The following is a 20,105-nucleotide window of genomic DNA, read 5'->3' as shown; positions in this document are numbered from 1 at the left end:
TTAACAATGCTGTCATAATACTTGCATTAGTTATTTTTTATGCAACTTAGCAACTTAATTAGGAACTTAAATACAGTATAATCCAGGAAATTTTGACACAACTTTGTGTGCCTTTTTTTTTTTTTTTAAATAGAGCTCTTTTCTTAAAAAAAACAAAGCAACAACAAAAAATGGTGCTGTAAATAGTAAAATATAATAGGCCAGGCCTGTTAATAGAATATTTTTGTAGTGTTCTCTTCTGTGCCATGAAAAGATTTGAAAGGTGTTTCAAATAATAAAATCAAAAATATCTTTCTCTTTTAGCTGTCAGCCTTGGCTGAGGCATTTGGTGCATTTCACTAGATTAAACACTTTTTCTTAGATACTGACGAAAGAGGAAGTGGCTTTGTCATGAAGACTTAATTCCTGGAAATTTTATCAAGCAGGTTTCATCCTCATTGTAATATTTGATTCTTAGCTAACTTTGGTTAGGGTTATACTTTTTTCTTTTGTTCTAAATCATGGTAATAACGATAAAATGTACTGGTTTTGATAAGGTTATAAAAAGACATATTTTCAAGTTTGAAGAGTTATCCTATGTTGAAAAAAACAGAAAATCACAGTGGAACTTGTATGTCTGCTAACAATGTATGAACTACCAACTTCAAGTGAAAATCAACACTGAAAAGCAGTTGGTAAAACTGCTCAGAAGCCAAAACTTTAGCTGAAAGCTGAGACTCTGATTATACATGATTCTACAACCCTAATGGAAAAAAACCTTTCTGTACCTTAATCTGGTCTTCTACAGAATAAAACCATGAAGATATTTGTCTCTTCTCATTCACTGGCAATCTTCAAATATATCCAAAAACATGGGACTACACTGTTCCCATGCAGGTAACTGGATTATCAGCACTTGGATTGATGGATCAAACTTGCTTTCTTCTATGTCTTTACTTCACCTTTCACAGGGCAACATTGACAATCAGTAAATATTCTTAAGGCTAGAATAGGATTTCTCCTACAGAGTAACTTTTCCTTGATGGCAGATGTGAAATTCCAGTTAAAAATGCCTCAGCCTTCGCATTTTTAATATCTCTGTATAGAAAACTCATTATATAGAACCAAAGCAGTATTTAGTAATTCTTTAAACAGTCAGTGGAAGACCTTAATTAATGAGTATTCTTGTATGAAAATACTGTAAGTAAAATTGCAATTATGTGAAGTCTCTCTCTCAAAAGCTTTTATCTAGTCTGCCCCTTATTTCTGAATATATGTCTTAATCGTAAAAAATTTAAAAGCAAGTGCTGCATTGCTGCCATAAACACTGGGACTCCTTACTGCCCAGGACCCTGGTGCAAATGAGACCCTGTTGTGTTGCAGGCTGTTCCAACATGTGGATGAGATACAGTGTGTATCTCAAAATGTTTGCAATCTGACAGAGCTTCTCTCTGATTTACCAACTTTGTTGTCAGCTGCTAAACAGGCCTCCTTGCTCAAGGTTGCTACCCTGTGAGGAGAGTGGGGTATAAATATTGTCCATTCTTGGCCATCACAGTTCATACCTGGGCATTAAAGTTTTTATTGGTATTGCTAAACTCAGTAAAACCACTCTCTTAGATCTTGCCATGTATGTCCTATTATGACAATAACGGATGAAAGAAGAGAGTGTGGGGATAAGAGGTTTGGAACAGGTCATCCAGTCACTGTTTTCTGTGCATGGTTCAACAATATCAGTGTTGCCAGGAGCAGCATTTTATTTTACTTATATGTCTCTCCTCATCACTTATTCAAATGTCGCCCAAATGAAATTCTGGCCTGCTTTTCCACGAAAGAGTAGGGGTAGGTTCACTTCACATCTTGATGTTTCTCAGCTTTTACCAAGTTACTGAGTTTTTGTCAATAGTGCCTCATTTTTCTAATTAAATGCATTAACTTTCTTAGACTACTGTACTTTTAGTTTCAGCTCCAAGACTTAATACCCTTCTGCAAAAGGTCATCCAGTTCTCTAGCATCAGTGGATATAATCTGATACCCTTCTTCCTCCTAGGGTGGAGGTTCCAGGGAGAGAGACAGAAAACTTCCATGATCTGCCTGAAAAGAGAAGCAATGCAGCAGGAACAAGCTGTACATTAAAGGAAATACCAACACTTTTCACTTGTGTCTCTGCTACTCCATAGCATCCATGAAGGAGCGGTGGCTCCACAGCTGGTCACTACATTTACATGTTGCTAAGTCTGCCAGCTGTGCAGTGTGCATCTCATTCAGACAGGTTCCCCAGCTCCTGTCCTGTGTGCCAGCACACCCTGCAGATCAAACAGCACTTTCTATGTTAGCCTTGAGGCCTGTTGGAAAGGCAGTGACTACATATACCACATGCATGGAGTGTACTCAGATGAGAAAATCTCAACTCACTTCTGGTGTGACCAACAGCTGTTTTGTTTTTTTCAGCTAAATTGCCCCTTGAAAGTTTACTTCTTTGTAAGACCCACTAGGTGTCAATCAGCAACAGTATTGCTACTCAAGTGTTATTTCAGTGTTCTCCCCATGTACTCTGCTTTGTTTGGTACAAAATTAGTAGTGCAGGGATTGTCTCTTCAGTAGCAAAAAATATATTATCAATATTTCAGCAACAGCAAGTATTCCAAATAGTAGTTCAGACATTACCAGGAAATACTGGAAGAAATATTTAATTTATTCATTAGTGAAGCCTACTGTGTGATAATTGCACTGCATTTTCCCTTCTCCTGTTGTAGAAGAGCTGTATCTTTCTAGGCAGGATTCTCTATGATGCAGAACAGTTCAGCTTCTGTTGAACTTGATATAAAAGTGTTCAGAAGCATATGGAAAGATCACAAGATCAGGCAAATCTGCATCCTTGATGCTGTTATTAAAAAACATCCATCATGGGAGTTGTGGCTCTCCCAGTACCTTCTGGTTGAGATTTTGGAAAATGTGCAATAAGTAATAAAGTAGCCAAATGTATATGTTAATCTTTACAATGGGTAAAAATAGATCATTTCTAAATCATGTCTCAAAGTGAAGAAACTATTTCTGTAGCATCTGGATTTTACAACAGGGAAATAGAAATAGATAAAAATTTGTCAAGAAAAAAAAGGTGTCAGTTTTTAGTATCAGTAAAAAATGATTGAGTTGCTCATCACAATCAAATTAAGGATGGTGTGGATTGTTTTCATGACTTGAGACAAATATGGCCATTATTTCCCAGCCAATATTGTTTAAACTTTTGAAAACAAAAAGTTGTGCCTAGTTTTGTACAACAGCTTAGTTCCCTTATGTTAGAAGAGTCTGAGCTGGCTTTAACTATTGCAGCAGAATGCTAACTTCACCATTAGGAAGGGTGAACAGAGGAACAGAGCTGCTGCCAGTGAAAAGCAGTAATTTCCTCTCTGGCTGATAGAAGAGCTGTTGAAGACTATGCTCCACCAAGATGAACAAAAGTGATGTCAGCACTACCTCTCAAGTTTTCATCCTCTGAGTTACTTTATGATCTGCAATTTGGGCTTTACTGTTCCAGAGAATGGATTGCTGCACAGTGCCTTTTTTGAACAGGGACATTCCTGTACTTCATTTTCCAGAAAGAGCTGAGGTTTTGACTGCATTTCTTTGAGAACTTGTTTGTACTGGATGCAGTCCACATAACCTGCCATACTTGAACAGACAGAAATGGGCCAATAAAGTCTCCATTTACTTGAGAGAGACATCGTGAGCCTGGGTGTGAAATGGCAGCAGGGCCTAGCAGACGTGTGCATGTATGCTCACATTACTCATGGCAGATATCAGTCTCTGCTTACATTCTACTTATTGAGGTAGAAATGTGGGACTTCAGTGAATATGATAATGTAATGGTAAATCTTTTACTTATCCCCTGAGAAAAGTGAGGAAAAACAGCTAATAATGGGCTGATAACAGAGAAGCAACAGCCTAATGCTACTGAAAAATACCATATCAGACACTGAGAAAAGTACTTAGCTGTGTAAAGAACGCTTACATATATGAAATGTATGTTAATGTTTCCTTATTTCCTTTTGAAGGATCGACGCTTTAATGATGAGATTGACAAACTGACTGGATACAAGACAAAGTCACTCTTGTGCATGCCCATAAGAAATAGTGATGGAGAGATTATTGGTGTTGCCCAAGCAATAAATAAGACTCCAGGAGGTGCCCCTTTTTCTGATGATGATGAAAAGGTAAGGTTACCTTTACTTTTGCATGCTTTCTAAATTTTTTCTCTAATTCAGCAGACTTATCTAAAGAAACTTAATCTAAATTAGTAAATAGCACATAATTTGTGTTTATGCTGTTTTTCTGGAAGTGCATAACAAAGTGTACATTTTTGTTGTTTTCAATAGAAAATGTAATAGAAATAAGAAAGAAAAAAGAAAATTCTGTAAATGTCTGAGCTCCTCTGTTAATCTTATGCAGACCTTTTTTATGTAGTAGACCTTAGTAGGAAGACATTTTTATTTTTGAAAACTTTATTTGTAAGAATTAGTTTGGAGGGAAATTGTCACAGAGATACTCCTAAGCTTGCTGACTCTAAAAATCAAGATCTTCTCTTAGTACTTTCCATGGGATAAATGCCTGTAGCATATGCAAAAGAAATTTTATTTTAGAGGAAATTATGCATATATAAATCTGTTATTCTAAAATATTTGAGACTTGCAAATACTTAAGGACAAAGAGAATGGGAAGGAACACCAGGTATGTGTATCTCAAGTGGAATTTGGAGAGTAAAGTAAGCTCAAAAGGCAGGAAAGTAGAAGTTTCTGCAAAGAAGGGACTTGAATTAAAGACAGGGGAAATAGGAAATGCTGCTGATGAAGGCAAACCTTGGAGGGAAAATGTGCAGGAAGCCAAAATGTGAAGAGAATGACAGAGGGCAGCAAACTGGGGAGGAACAGAACTGCAACTCTCTCAGCCCAGGAGAGAGAGATGGAATCTGCTTTAGGCATGTAATAGGGAACTACTCTTCTGTGTATTGAAACAGTGTTGAATCTCATTTCTGTGGAAGTGTAGTTAGAGGCAGACTTTTCCTCCAAAAAGCTCTATATTGCTTCAAATGCAGTTAATGTTATACACCCACTTTAAAAAAATACAAACAACTTTTGGTTTTTATTTCTGCAAGGTGTTTGCGTAACTGATTTAGCATAGTGATTTAGATTGAATAACTAACTTTAAATATAACTCCCAATTTTCACATGGTACTTTATCTGAAGTTATCCAGCGGTTCTTAAATTCTTTCTTTAGAAGCTATCTAAACTTGAGTAACCATAGGTTGCTTCTGAGTTACTTTTGATTCTTGAGACTCCTGGGTGTTGAATATTGATTTATTATCAATGTATGCCTCAACGGGTAACTAAATGCAAATTAAACCTTTCCTGAATAGGGGTTTTCAGCACTTCTTTTCTTAGTACTGTCCTTGTAAAGGAAATTTTCTCTAAAATACAGCTTTTAACATGGATACTACATTTGATTATCATATGTTAAACTAGCAAAACAACAGTAAATATTTGAATTGTGTATCACATAAATATTCTAATGTTTAAATATTTGATGCTGATGCTGAGGCATTTGCTTCCATTCATTGACTACCAAATATTATCTAAAAACCAGCAAATTGCCCATACTTTTTTTGTCTTTATTTTGTTTTTAGTTATTTAGATCACTGTTATAAGTGTGTATGTTAGAACTGTTCAAGAATATATTGAATGGGTTCTGACATGTGCTGTTATTTCAAAACCCATGATTTTAAGTTTTTTTTGTCAGTTAGTAACCTAGAAAGCATGATATACCTCTGGGAAGCAAGAGAGCACATAGTTTCAGGAGAACTGCCTTGCAGGATTAGCAAACAGGTATTTTTAACCATAATATCAACATAGATGTTTATGAGGAAAGGAGACAGGTGAAAACTGAGAAACCCTCTTCAGAATAAGAAAACTTTGGTAGCCTGGGTATTGAGGTGGCTTTTGCAGAAAAGCCTGGTGAGTAGCTGGCAAAAGACCTATGTGCAGTTTTATGTTGATGCTACAGCTTCTGACAATCTGCAGCTTCAGAATGGTTAGAAAATGAAAATGTAAATTAGTAGTCTTTTTCCTACCCCTGAAATCCTCTCAGAAAAATGTGAGTATCATTTGAGTCTGGCTTTTGTTTGCAAGTGTCATTCCTCTCTTAGTATTGTGTGAAGCAATTAAAATAATCTGTTGGAGTTTTTTTATAAAATGACAAGACTATATTGTCTAATGAAATGTCTCTTGGCAGCACTGTTGTCTCGAGTCAATAGGAAACAAAGACTTATGTTTTCAATTAGAATTAAGTAGATGCTAGCATAATTTTATATACTCTTAGTTGTTTTCAGGAATTTAATAGCAAATAAAATATTTAATGTTTGAGGAGTTTTTAATGCTCTCAAGCAGTAACCAAGTTTATATTTTGCAGCATCTGAATTGGAATATTGTATTGCAAAGTTCTTGTTTTTTTCTCGTGGCAAATTCTCAGGGTTTTCTTCTACCTATCTGATCACAGTGTTAAAAGCACAGCACAAATAAGAAATAGGAGTGAATTTTCCACATTTAATATTGTTTCCCACTGCCAAATTTATTTTCTCCTTTTGTTGTTAGGGATGTTTTAGCCAATTCGTTGTTTAAGTGCAGAATCAGATGACAGCCACAGGCATGAGAGAAAGATGTCACAGTGTATTTTGTCACCACAACAGCAGTGGCTCAATTGAACAGACTGATTTTGGAGATTTTCAGTTTGCTACAATCAATATTAGAATACCTTATTACCCATAACAGTCATCACTATTACACTATGTTGTGTAATTGGTAACTTTTTGGAAAAATAGCAGGTGATACACTTTTACATGTATTTTGCAAATGAAGAGACCTGCTCATTTGCACAGACAAGGAGTGGAGAGATAAAAGCCCCGAAGCCTTGGAAAGAACTCTGCACCCAACATGCATTCCCTGTACTGGGCTGAAGCTTCACTTAAGGCTACGTGCTGTTTGCTGGTGAGTCACACATGTTCCAGGACTGCTGAGAATAGCCTAACAAGAGTTTGACAGGCTGTGGTTTCAATCATTGTCTGCCCTTTAGAGTCTTCTGAAATGCAGTGCCAAAACAAATCTAGTCCTCCATCAGAGAGGCTTAACAAACAGCAACAGCAGCTCCATGGTCACTTAAATTGGCATCCTGGTTCTCTCTGCCTCTGACGTCCTCCTCGTCTGGGAGAAGTGAATTGACTGCAGGGAAGGTACCCAGGGCTGCCATCTCGAGTTAAACCCTGCTGGTTTTGCTGAAAACCAGAAGTTTGAATGCAGTGAGACCTGGGAGGGGGAAGTAAAAACTCGGTTTGTTTTCTGTGCTCTGTGGGTAGTTTTATTAAGAAGTATATGTGTCTGTAGAGTACAGGATTTATCTGATGTGTTATTTGGTTTGGGGGGCTTGAAGATAAGTGTTCTCATGCTCCAGCATCTTATTTCTCACATTCCTAATAGTAACCTTGTGATTCTGAATTTTTCAATGTGCTCTTCTTGGTCCATATTCATTAAAACTTAAATATATCCTACATAAGGTCTACCACAGTGATGAATTATTTCCAGGAATTTTGCTATACCTGATAATTCATTTTCTATGAATATTTACATGTTGAGCTTAGAGTCACGCTGGCAGATAGCAATTTTAAAGTAAATTTAAAGTAAGGACCATTCCTTCATCTTAGGGAAGTAATCAACCGTAAATAAAACTACTAGGAAAGGAAGTGATCCAGAACACACAAGCATCTCTGGCTGCTGTGAAAATGGTAACTCTAGCTCTGTGAATGTGTGTAATCTACAGAAAAAAAAGTCACCTGAAAATAATTGATGGATCCACTACAAAGGAACATATGAGAAACAAATTAGATAAAGAACTTTTTTTTGTGTGTGTTCCATATATGGCAGTATGTGACAACCTCCTGCTGATACCTGCCTTGGCTCTCTCGCTTGGCAGTGACATTCCAGAAGCTATTATTTAAAAATGGCATAATCCTCAAAGGTATCATGTGGCCCAGATGTCATGAATCTCCCAGTGCAAGAGACAAATATGCAGAAAGAAGACTGAAAATAATGAAGGCATTTGAAGGATGAAGGTGCTGAGGCACCACAGCTATCTGGGAAAACTCTAATGGTCTATTAGGCACACTTCTCGAAAAGTACGTGTTACACAAATCTAAATTAAAGTAAATCACAGTAACTGAACTGTCTTGCTGAGGGAGTTTAAAGCAATTTGCCACTAGGATATTTGCTTTATCAAGGCAGCTTAACACCATTGGTTTGCAACCAACAGCACAAAATTACTGCCATGACAGACATTTGCATGGACTTCCTTCAGTTTTATATACATTCAGTCATTCTTTCAAGTTAAGCTGAAAGTCTAGACTTCTTTTTAATTACAGAACTTGAAAATTATGCAAAACTTAACAAAAACCTCCCTGTATCTGTTTTGAGACTGGTGGTTAATATTTGAATTGGACATCTTAATCTCTGAGGTATGGAAACCTGTTTAAGATGTGCTGCAGGGATATTTCAGTGAACCATATATTTTTTCAAATATAAATGTGTATTTTCCTAAACTCATGAGATGCTTTGTTGCTGTGTGTTTACGGTACATACTACACTAAATTCTTGATACTTGCTTGATGCCTCTAGATGTTATCATAAAACAAATTAGAAATTGGTCACATTTGGTGTCAAGAAGGGTTTCCTGTATAGAATAGCTCAAGACAAATTGTCATGGGCTTTTTTTGTGGGGACTGGAGTTTTGTTGTTACCTTCCTTACTCTCCCTATTATACAAGACATCTGCATTCTTCCTGCAATTGCCAGCAGGAATCTGAACCTGTTGATTCTTCCCATATTGCCTGTGCTTGTATCTTTTTAATTAATATGGAGAGACTTGAATAAATAAGAGTTCTTATCTGTAAACCTTGACTGTCATTCAGCTAATATTTGTAGTATTTGACTCAGAGCTCACTAAACTAGACTAAGGAATCTCTGCTGACTTAATGGGCTTTTAAAAATCAAACTTCTGTTCCTTTCTAACATAGGAACTTCTAATTAATGCAGACCCCCAAGTCTATTTATGAAGCTTAAATTCATCCATGTCAGATCACTGAAAAGAGATTGGTTAAGGAGCAGTTTTGGCTCCTGTTGCTTCCACTGGAGGAGACAGATTCACAGTCAACTATGCTGCTTTCCTTCATGCTTTTTGCAGTCACATTATCAAAAATTACTTTTACTAATTATATCCTTCTTTGAAAAAAATCCAGAGGAGTGATGAGGATAACTCATATATTCAGAGACATGAATTATGAAGCATTCAGTAGTACCTTCAGACTAAGAGAAATGCTGGGTGTTCCTGCAGATTCTGAAGCATAGAAATAGCCCTGGAGCTTGTGCTCTCTTTTCTCCTCTCATTAATATTCACAAGGCACTGTTGCAGGAGAAAGGAGCCCAGATCTCTACTGGTCAAACACAAGAACAGCTTCTGAGGAAGACTGGTAATGCAACCAAATGCCATGGTCATGGAAGCCTTTGTGCAGTCATACTACATTATTCAATCAGAAGTGAATAAATTTTTCAACAGGAAGCCTACAAGCTAAGAATTCTGCAGTCCTGATGGGAACTCTCAGATACCTTAGAAACTAGAAAGGGTGATGTTAATATTACATTTTTTTTATTAATAGATTTTTCACTTCAAATCTTGGAATACCAAAACAACAATAATACAAAGGCTCGGGAGGATCAGAATTTTGTTTGATACATCTGTCATCAGAAAGAAAGCCTGCGGGTCTTGAAAGCTATGATGTGTACTTGTGTTAGAGTGTAGCACCTAGGTACTGTCTATATAAGGAATTGCTTGGAAAAGCTAGTTTTAGGCTTTTTTTTTTCCTGGAGAAAATCCTGTTCTTCCTTTACCTAAGGAATAAGGTTTTTACTTTCAGCTGTATTTATTTTCTTGGCAAAATTCTCTTAAACCAAGTAAATTATTTTGATCAGATGGCTTATTAGAAAAATCTTGTTTGCTTGAAGTGAAATCTGCACTGGGGCCCTGTTACAGAAGCATGTAAGGGGAAAGCTTTGTGGTCAACAGCTGGTGAAACCTTTATTTCTGACAGTTACTGGAGATGTGCCCTATGGGCTGCATGGGAGGACTTGGTCCCTAGTGAAGTGTTTTCTGAACTTCTGTCAGTCTATTCAGTTCTCCCTAGATGTTCTTCATAATAACTTCAAGGCTTTATATACTTTTAGAAAATAGCATTTTGCATCTCCTGTGAATTGCCTATCTTACCTGAAACAGAATTAAATGTTCATACAGCAGTTCCTGCCATCAAAAGTATTTCCCCCTGGAATAGTGATGCAGAGCCTATCAGAACCTACAGATAGGTTACGTGATGAGATGTTGAAAACTTCTTAGCAAATAATTTTGCTAAAAATTAAGTCAACCTCTGACCTTCAGCAAATTAATACAGGCTTAATGAAACTGCAATTAAAACAGTGCTGTTGTTCTAGCACTGATTCACAGTATCCCCTTGAGCAAATCACTTTACAGTGATCGCTTTTTAGAAGCATAATTCTAAAAATGGCATTAGGTGGTTCCATATGTGCTATCAGATTTTCAACTTTAAGTATTCTTACTTTATAACAAGGAAATAATTTGCCTCTTTTTTTGATTCAGTCTGAGCTTTTGAAGCCTTGTTGACTGATTTCTTTGCATGTAGCATCCCTTATTGGAACAGATGTGGTTAAAAACCACCAAAACAATTTTAAAAAATCCATTTAATCAGTTTCTTTAATAGTTCCAGCTTTGTATATAGTATTTTACATCTCTGTCCCAGCTTTACCTATAGTGTTTCTCACTCACATGAAAATTGTGCCACCCTGCTGTTTTTGGTTTGCAAAAGTGTAGCTGCTCTTTAACTGGCAAACTCCTGATTGTACATTAGAAGGAATTCAGCCCTCATCCATGCTAACTTTGCAATTGCCCACCTGAGAAATTCCTGTCTGCATCCCAGCAGCTGGAGTATGTAAGCAGCAATATATCTGTAATGCCTGGTAAGAGGATACAGCAATGTTTTTCCCCTATATCTGGGAAATGGCTGTTTAAATCTGTGGCCACAAATGAATAAAACTCTTGTCCTTGTCTTTCATGGGACCTTTCTCTGTCAGTAGCTAAAAGCAAATGCCTGGAATGAGGCAAGCATGGGATGGTATTGCTCTCATATAGCCCAAGAGTGTACTGTTATTTGCAGCTTAGGACCAGACATGGTATCTATGTATTTAATACCACTCCAGGGATTTTCTGCTTAGGAATTTATTCCAGCATTTCTTGAAGCAAGAAAATTTATAAATTTCACAATATCCTGCACATTGTATGAAGAACTGCCATATGACTTTAATTAATTTAATGTTATTCCTTCTTGTTTTGCTTTTAGTGAACAGAGTCAAATTCGTTCGCTATTCATTTTCATCCCAGTTGTTTTGTCTTAAAAATCTGCACCAGTTTCCACCTGGTGCAGCAGTTTTTTCTGTAGTCATCTGTTTGCTTTGGCAGGAGAGGTGCCTGCTCCCCAAAACCCCTGGTCAGTGCCTCCTCACTGCTCTGACTTGGTATTTTCATGTCTGGAAAAGCAGAAGGCATTTGAACCAACTTTTTGTACATTTGAGCCTAAAACAACAACTGCACTTTTCTTAGCATTTTAAAACTACTTTTTAGTTACGCCCAGAATTGTTTTTGAAAGCCTGGGCATGTCTTCATTGTTTCTGTTGTCATCTTTCTGTCACTGCATTACCATGAAAAAAATAAATTGTCCCTTAATTAGCTAGTTCATTTTTCTGATTGTTAGTTTTAGCAAAAACCGTTCATATGAAAGATTCCATAACTCTCTGAATCACTAGGGATGCTGTGCTTTTAATTCAAGAGACCCCAACCTACAACAAAGCATGAAAAACATAGGTTACCAGTAAACTTCATCAACAAGATTAAGAGTTACTGGGCAGCCAGATTACATGTTCTAGACTGGAGCTAACCGAAATACGAAAGCTCAAGTAATTTAACCATTAATGATAATTTTGCATCTCTTGCATAGCTGGCAAGAACTAAACTAGGGTTAAGACAATATTATGATGATTTTTGTACTTGAAATGTTGGCTGTAAGAGAATTGAGCCACATTGTTCATAACAGTGAATGGTGGTCAGATATTTCAGGCAGTAAATTATGCAGTGCCCTTCAGGTAACTTCTAACAGGTTTATTGAACTGTCGGTAGAAAGATGTTTCCTGTGAACAGCACAGTGAGAGAGGTGGGGCACCAGGAAGAATGCTTCCTTTAACAGGGCTTTGTGAAAGCTCTGAGGAGGACCCTTAATTGTTAATTTGGTCTCTGGGAAACCTTAGTACTTAGAATAATTGTCCACATATATTTTTTAGTGAAACAAAACAATATTTATACTGACAGCTATTAAAGCTAAAGTCCTTGGACTAAACTTGACATAGATTTAACCTTAGTATTCATTTGTTGGCCACTTGCTGTCCATGTAATAGAATGGGTGAAAACAAACCTTGTTCTTTTCTGTTTTTTTTGGGGTGGGGTTTGTGTTGGATTTTGGGGGGTTTTTTTGGTAAGAAAAAGCTTTTGCTGTATAAAAACAGACTAGCATTTTGCAAAGCTGGTGTCATGGTTACAAAGCAAATTCATTGATAATAGCTCTCCAGTGTTGTGGCATGGTTTAGTGCCAAGCAGTGATGGGCTTGTGGGCATCCAAGAGCTGAGGATGTCCTAGCTGCCATGTGTGAGTGTCAGTGGGATATCTTATAGGCCAGCAGGGCCACATATTGTAGTCTGAGCTGGAGCAGCCCTGCACCTTGCCCCACTGAGCAGAACAGCTGTGAATATGGTGCTGCTCCCTGCTGAGGAGAGGAGGCTTTGAAAGGAGGAAGCTTGCCAAGACATGTTGCCATAAACACAATCAGAATTTTCTTTTTCTGTCACCCCAAGTAGAAAATATAGCTAGTGGGGGCCTTTGTACTTGCTTCTGTGCTTGAATCACAAATGTTGATAATCTGCTCTAGCCTAGGGTTTCAGGGCTTCTTCAACTCCAATTGTAAAATCATGAGCTTTTAATCCTGAATGTCCAGAAATTTTGATTTTCAGTGGTGGCAAAATTTGATGCTACCCTACTGGACATGCACAGCAGCTGAAATGTCACCTCTATAATACAGCTATTTCAAGGGTAAACTCTCGTCCCTAGTCTCTTAAACAATATCAAATAATTGGTAAAATTAGAGCAGTGAAGGTGTGGATGGCTTACAAGAGCTAAATTCTGCCTGCAGAAGTGTTAAACCAGCAGGTTGAAGAGAAACTTCTCACTAACAAATTAGAGGAACTGCATTTAACCTACGTTTTGGAAAACATGTAATAAGAGACTGTTGTTTCCCCTATAGGTGGAAAAATTACCTCTAGTTTTGTGTGATTTCATTAATATCTGACCACTGGGTGATGAACTCAGTAGTTGCTGCCAGACCAAGCAGTTCATATAGAAATGGGAAGCATTTTATTTTTCTGAATTGGGTTTTGGGAAATCACCACACATAGGAAGCAGAGGCCATTCCAGTGAGATATGAAAAGCCACCATAAAAGCCTATGGAAATAAGCTTGAGCATTTTATGTGTTCGGCTATCAGTTTGAATTTGTTGTATTAATACTTAATTTTGGAAGAATGAAGAGGTGGGGGTTGTTGGTTGGTGGGTTTTGTTTTTTTTTTCCCTGAACCTATTACAGCTTTTAACAATTTTTAAAAATTAAAATTATAATTTAAAAATTAAATTCCATTCTCAGAGTAGGAATGGTGAGAAACTTACTTGATAAGCCTCTGCGTATAAGGAGGATTCAATAAAATGACTATGGAAATGAGTTCCACTGAGTCAGTACTCCGTGATCATGTTCCTCACTTGATGTCATACTTCAGTAGTATGTCCTGAATATTAAAACAAAATACTTCAATTATTGTTTCATCAGGTACTTAGACTTTCTTTTAATGAAAACTGAACTAGAGATGAATAATCAGAATTGATTCTAATTTAATTTTATTATAATATGCATGGCCTTCTGTTTTGCATCTGCTGTCAGTTTTGTGGATTTTATTAGAATAGATATGTCAAGTCAAATACTAAGATCTATTTTTGCTTATATAAAAAGATTAAATGTTGGATGCTTGTAGTAGAATGTGGTATTGGAGCAGGAAGTAACTAACTGTTAAAACAGTATCTCATGAATATTTTTAAGCAGAACCTGCTTTTCTGGTGTAGCTGCTGTACTTCTGATGGGAAGTTACAGTGAAGCTTTATATAAATATAATTGTGAACACTTGAATGTAACTGTGAATCATGAAAGTGAATATCAGGAACAATAACTGGAACATTGTGTATCTGAATGTATCTTTTACAATGGCAGAGTTACAACAGCAGAACTGCGTTAGGTTTTTTGCTTTAATGGAATTATTTTGCATTTCCTTTTCTCTCAGTATTTTAATTCTGTGAGTTGATTTGTTTTTTCTTGGAAGACAGAGGTCTCTGCAGCAGCTGCTGCGAGTATCCGCTGCCATGCCTAATGGCATGGTTATAATTCTCCTGTTAGGGTGGTGGTGGGATTACTGAATTAATAGTCAAATCTGTGGTTTTGTGATTGTACTTTTGCAGTAACCAGAGCTGCATGCTGATACCTTATCACTTTCATTTCTCACAGAAAACATAAAAAAAACCGAACAGGAACGGGCTGATTGTTAAATAGCATTTAGAAGCACACGCAGGGATCTAGAAATTGTTACCGCTTTAAGACAGGTTTTTCCACAGGGAGAGAGGAAGTGGAGGCAGGAAAGGACAGGGCTGAGGGAGTGAAAAGCTGTGGCAGCCCCAGGCTGAGGACACAGCGACAAGTGACGGAAAGCATCCTGCGCTGCTGCGCCGGGGGCTCGCACTTGGCGCTACCGGGAAAGAGTCTCACCCCCTCTAGCGGCTCGCATTCCTCTTTGGCGGTGATGCCACCGCAAACTTCAGCGAGCACGTAAAGCAGGGGCTCCCAACGATACGGGATGACTCTCCTATTTTTGTACGCTTCTGGCACGGCAGCGTGTTTGTAAGTGTTAATTAAGCACAAGTCGCGTTAGCCAGCCGCGGGGTGCCCGCGCTCTCTGGGGTGGCCGCTCGCTCCGTGCGGGCGCAGCCCCGGGCCGGGCCGGGCTCCGCGCCCGCCGCTCCCGCAACCGCGCACAGCGCCGCCTCGCGGCTGCCAGCCGCTACGGCAGCACCGGCGCCTCGGCCTCCTGCGCTCTGCGATGCGCACCGACGGAACCGACTTCGCCAGCTCGAACTTGGGCTCCACACCTGCCGAGCAGAGGCTTCTCATGCTGCCTCCAATGCTGAACACACAACGGTTGCTATTCCTTTGTCTGCCTTTGCTGTGCAGCCTCAGACCTTATTTGCCTCCCACTTTTCAGCATTCTTCTGAGGCTGAGACGTGATAACATGCCTTATTACACTTTCTATTCCATTGAGCAACATGTGTGCTTCAGGTATCATCACACAAAAATAAGTGTGCTTCAGGTATTGTCACTCAGAAATAGTCTTATGGCTACCTGATCCAAGAAATGGCTTGCACTCCATAGCTGTCTCCCTGTTAATCCATAAAGTTATCCAGCATCTCTGCATGTATTGGTGCTTCAGTATAGCAGTATCATCAATTATTAAAAATTGAACATTTCCTTTTGTTAGATGCTGAAAGTGGCTGAACATTTTTCAACAGAATATTTTTTCTGAGGCTTATAGCTTGATCACAATTTAGATGTTTAAGGTGAATGTTTTTTTTTTTTTTCCTCAAGAAGAAACTCCTTTGAATTTTTTCCTGTTTTCTTTTAGTCTATTCAAAATATTTTTTTTCTCAAGCTGTTTTTGAAAATATTTTCTTTGACAAGCTATTGCACATTGCAGTTCTGGAAAGGAATTCTTGACACTTGGCTGTGAGCTGGGATATACACAGCTTGGGTATTACGAAAAGTCCAACCACTGTTCATATGGTTTAAATTTTTTTTTTTTTCCTTTTAATTTGTCATTCAACTTGCTAGTTTATGGCTCGTTCTAGATCTCTTCTTTTTCTTCTCCTACTTAAACAGCTGCATCACCATTTTTGCAACAAACAGTATTGTCTTCCTTTAGCATATTCCCTTTTATCCTGTTGCCATGCCTTTGCTAGCATCCCTCTTTCTCCTTATGCCTTGTGCAGATGGAAGTATTGTGACAGAGGTAAGAGTCTCAGTAGATTTGCTATTTGACAGAACTCATGTGTGACTTCTTATTGAAACACTGAACAAGTTTTGGTGGTGGCAAAAAATATTTTGGTTTCATAACAACTTCTGCAGGTTCAAAAGGCTACACAGTAGAGAAATGCTTCTTCATATTCACATGACACTTCCTGTTAATCAGTTTTCTGCCCTCTGCATTTTGTTCTATGGCTGGGACCACTCAGCTCCCTCAGACTTTACTTGTAAGAGAGGTGCTCCAGCCTCCTAATCACTGAGCCCCTCCACTAGACCTGCTCCAGGATTTCCATGCCTCTCTTGGACTGAGGTGCCCAGAACTGGACACAGTGAAAGAGTGTTCTGCACTCCCTTCACTCATTTCGTGTTGCTCAATGCAATAGAAAGTGCATTAATAATGTGCATGTTGTCATTTTAAGTGTGGTGATTTCATGGTACTTTGAAATCTTCTACTGATGTTCATTTAGAAGCAATAGCTTGCAGTTACTCCCCAGATCTGAGAAAGAAACCACAACTGACTGTTCATTTCTACGTGTCCTGGCTACGGGACCTAATCTTCTCTTCCATTTAAAAGAGAGAAAACAGTTGTATGCTGATTATATTCCAAGTGAGATGGTGACATTGAAGGCAGCATAACTGCACCTATCATGAGGAAAAGTGAATTTGATTAAAGGAAATTAAGAACTCGGTGTAATTGTTGAGTAGACAGCTGAGTATTTAGAGACAAGTAAAGCTACTCTACCCAGGTGTTTAGGGACAGTCCTTAGAGCAGTGAGGGCCTGATCTGCCAGGTCGGTCTGGGGAGAGGTACAAAAGCACTCCAGGTGTTTAGGCTGTGTTTGTTTGCTGTTCCTGTTGCAGCCAGCAGGAATGGCCCTGTAGTGTTTGTGGGGCTCATGTGCTGCTCTGCACAAGTGGCACTGCTCGGCCACCAGTGAGATTGTGTGACACAGCTGGTGGTGCAGAGATTGCCCACCAGCCACAGGCATGAAAGCAGACAAAATCAGAAATACTCCTGTGCTCTGGAGCCTCCTTTTCCCTATCAACATGGATTTGGTTTTTGGCTTTCCATGAATCTGCACAGGGGTAAACATGGATAGATGGGGAAGGAAGGAGCAGCAATGCCAATGCCAGAAAAGGCTAGTTGCTGTGAGAAACAGGAGACTGAAAAGGTGTGTGTAGGGGGTCTTTATTATTTTTTTTCCCCCAGTAGTTTTGTGGGGGGAGGGTTGGGTTTTTTAGTTAGGTTGGTTTTGTTCTTGTTTTTTTTTTCCCAGCATATGAAATCAGATTTACAGTTACAAATTAAAAATTACCTATTTTCAGAATCGATAAAGTCTTTGCAGCAAGCTTTTTATTTATAAAATGCCTTAGGCAATTTGTATAAGGATATAGAGTTCTTTGATTCTTTGCATTTGATATTACTGCACTATCTATTGGTCTTTCTCAGTGAAATCAATTTATGCTTTGAGTTCAGTTGCTAAAAACAACATAAAATTCACTGTGACACAAGTATTGGTAAAAATTTTGTCATGAAAAAGTAGCAGGAACAAATCCCATTTACAATACTGTGTAGTATATCAGGACAATTGACAGGTAGGCCTCCAGAATTCACTGGAGAATCCATTCTTTCTTTCTTTCTTAGTCTGTTTCAATTCCATGAATTAAGAAAATACTTTCCTTGTAGAAGCAGTGAATTTCATACTGTTAAAAAATAGTACCTAGTGAATTAAAGACATTATTTATTTTGATAAACATTAGATAAATTAATTGCTTCATAAGCAGAAATGAAGTTGAAAATAATAATTTTGATAAGAGAATAAACTAAAAAAGAAGACAGAAAAGATGGAAAAATGAGTGGGTGTAAGATCTGAACAAGAGTGAATTCATATCAAAAGATACTCTAAGAATGATAGTTTCTTAAGCAGATAGGAAATACTGGGCATTGGGAAAATATTTAAACTCATGGAAAACCAATAAAGACAGAAGGAGAGCAAATATGGACAAAAGTGCAGTGAACCGAATTTGAATTTTTTGTTGTACTTCTACTCAGCTTTAAGAAGCAGGAGTGTGTGACCCAAGGCACTTCCTTGATCAGACAGCCTTGCCTTGGTGAGTATTCACTGCTTGATTAATGTCAATTTGTACAGTCCAAAATTATGGAGATAAAAAAAGAGGAAACCTACTCAAACTCTAATCAAATCAAAGAACACTGTTCTGTTCTTGCACTTTTTATTAAAATATCTGTGAGGGGAGTATAGCCTGTATGATGAATGGAAATAGTTTTCCTACTATTTCTGCACCATAAAGACATGATATACTTACTCAGTTTGTGATGTACTTTAACCTCTGGTACTACAGAATCAAGCTAAATTAACTCTAATACTACTTAAAGGCTAATTAACTATGATACTAAGTGGAAGCAAAGCCTCATTTTGCTGAGTGATCTGTAAAAGTTTAAAATAATTTGTCCTTATTGAACTGCTAATAATGTAGGCAGAAGCAAACCCTTAACATCAGTAAATTTGCACCAAGGAAGACAGCAGCATATTGATTTCTGAACACAACTCAGCTACCTGAAATCAAATGCTCTCCAGTGTGCCATTGAAACAGCTGTATTAATATAAATACCTTCTGAGGCACACAGTGAGAACTGTACATAAGTATATGTGTGGAAGAACCTTATGCTGCTGAAAGCAAAATGTATGTCTATAAGTAACAGGAATGGGCTTGCTGATATACCTGATTTTCTGTATAAAGACTCTGTTACAGTTTGGTTTCTTGTTTGTTTTGTTTGTTTTGTTTTTTTTTTTTCCATTTAAACAGAGCTTTGTTTAGATATATGATCACTTCGCTCCAAGATTCAAATCATTATATGATTTTCAGAATTAAGGGGAAGGATGCTATGTGCTTACTAGGCGTGAGATTAATAGCTTTGAAAATTTACACTGCAGCAGATGACTTTTTCTTTCTGAGGATGCCATCCATTGTATGTTTCATAATGCTTTTCTCACTGAGAGGTCATTTAGGCAGTTGTTCTGAACTGTTCCTCTTCTGTGCTCTTAACCAAGATGCCCCAAAGAAAGAAAGGAAGACAAATGGCCTGATGTGAAGCTGTAGGAAGAAGAGTTCATGGCAACTTGCAGATAGAGGAGAAAGAGATATGTAATTGGTACCAAATGCTGATGCTTTCACAATCATAGCTAGAAAAGCCTGAGCACTGGGAAACGAGTGTCTGAAGGCAGAGAATGTAATGTGAAAATTTAAATACTTTTCTGGACCATTGACTGACACACTGTAGGCAAGACTGTAATCATAAACTTGGGAGAACCATATTTTTGCTTGAATTAATTTTTTTTTTTTTTTTTTTTTAACCTGCAACATGCAAGTCTCCAAGTATAAAAAACCACTGTAGGAAATAATTGCTAGCTGCTGTGAGAGAAGATAGGATGGATTTTTTTCTGTGTGTGTGTGAGACTCTGGAATCCTGTGTTTATCTTGCAGCCATGTGAAAAATAATATGTTACCACATCAAATCCATAGAAGTCTGCAAGATAAAATTGCAATGTGGGTTTTATCAGGGAGAAGCTGCATCCAGTTTTCATGGCTCCTCAAAGGCGAGCGAACCATGTCCCCAAATTGTCTGTGCTTCCCAGACAAGCGCTTTAGGTAAATAATGACTGCTATAGTTACACCACCAGAATTCAGCAGTGCTGTTCCAGTTTATAAATAGCTTTGTCTAGAAATCAGAT

At 37.9% G+C, this 20,105-nt stretch overlaps 1 protein-coding gene across 1 annotated transcript in view; it reads left to right on the top strand.

Annotated features, from left to right (window-relative positions):
* PDE11A (phosphodiesterase 11A) overlaps window positions 1-20,105 on the top strand; it is a 107,717-nt gene that overhangs the window by 8,662 nt on the left and 78,950 nt on the right. Inside the window, exon 2 of the mRNA XM_077785065.2 lies at window positions 4,035-4,193. Coding sequence (XP_077641191.1) covers window positions 4,035-4,193 — 159 coding nt within the window. The remainder of the gene's footprint in view (window positions 1-4,034; window positions 4,194-20,105) is intronic.

The sequence above is a fragment of the Lonchura striata genome, chromosome 7 (assembly GCF_050655825.1).
Source record: "Lonchura striata isolate lonStrDom1 chromosome 7, ASM5065582v1, whole genome shotgun sequence".
Lineage (NCBI taxonomy): Eukaryota > Metazoa > Chordata > Aves > Passeriformes > Estrildidae > Lonchura > Lonchura striata.
This window is presented reverse-complemented; position numbering and strand designations above follow the sequence as displayed.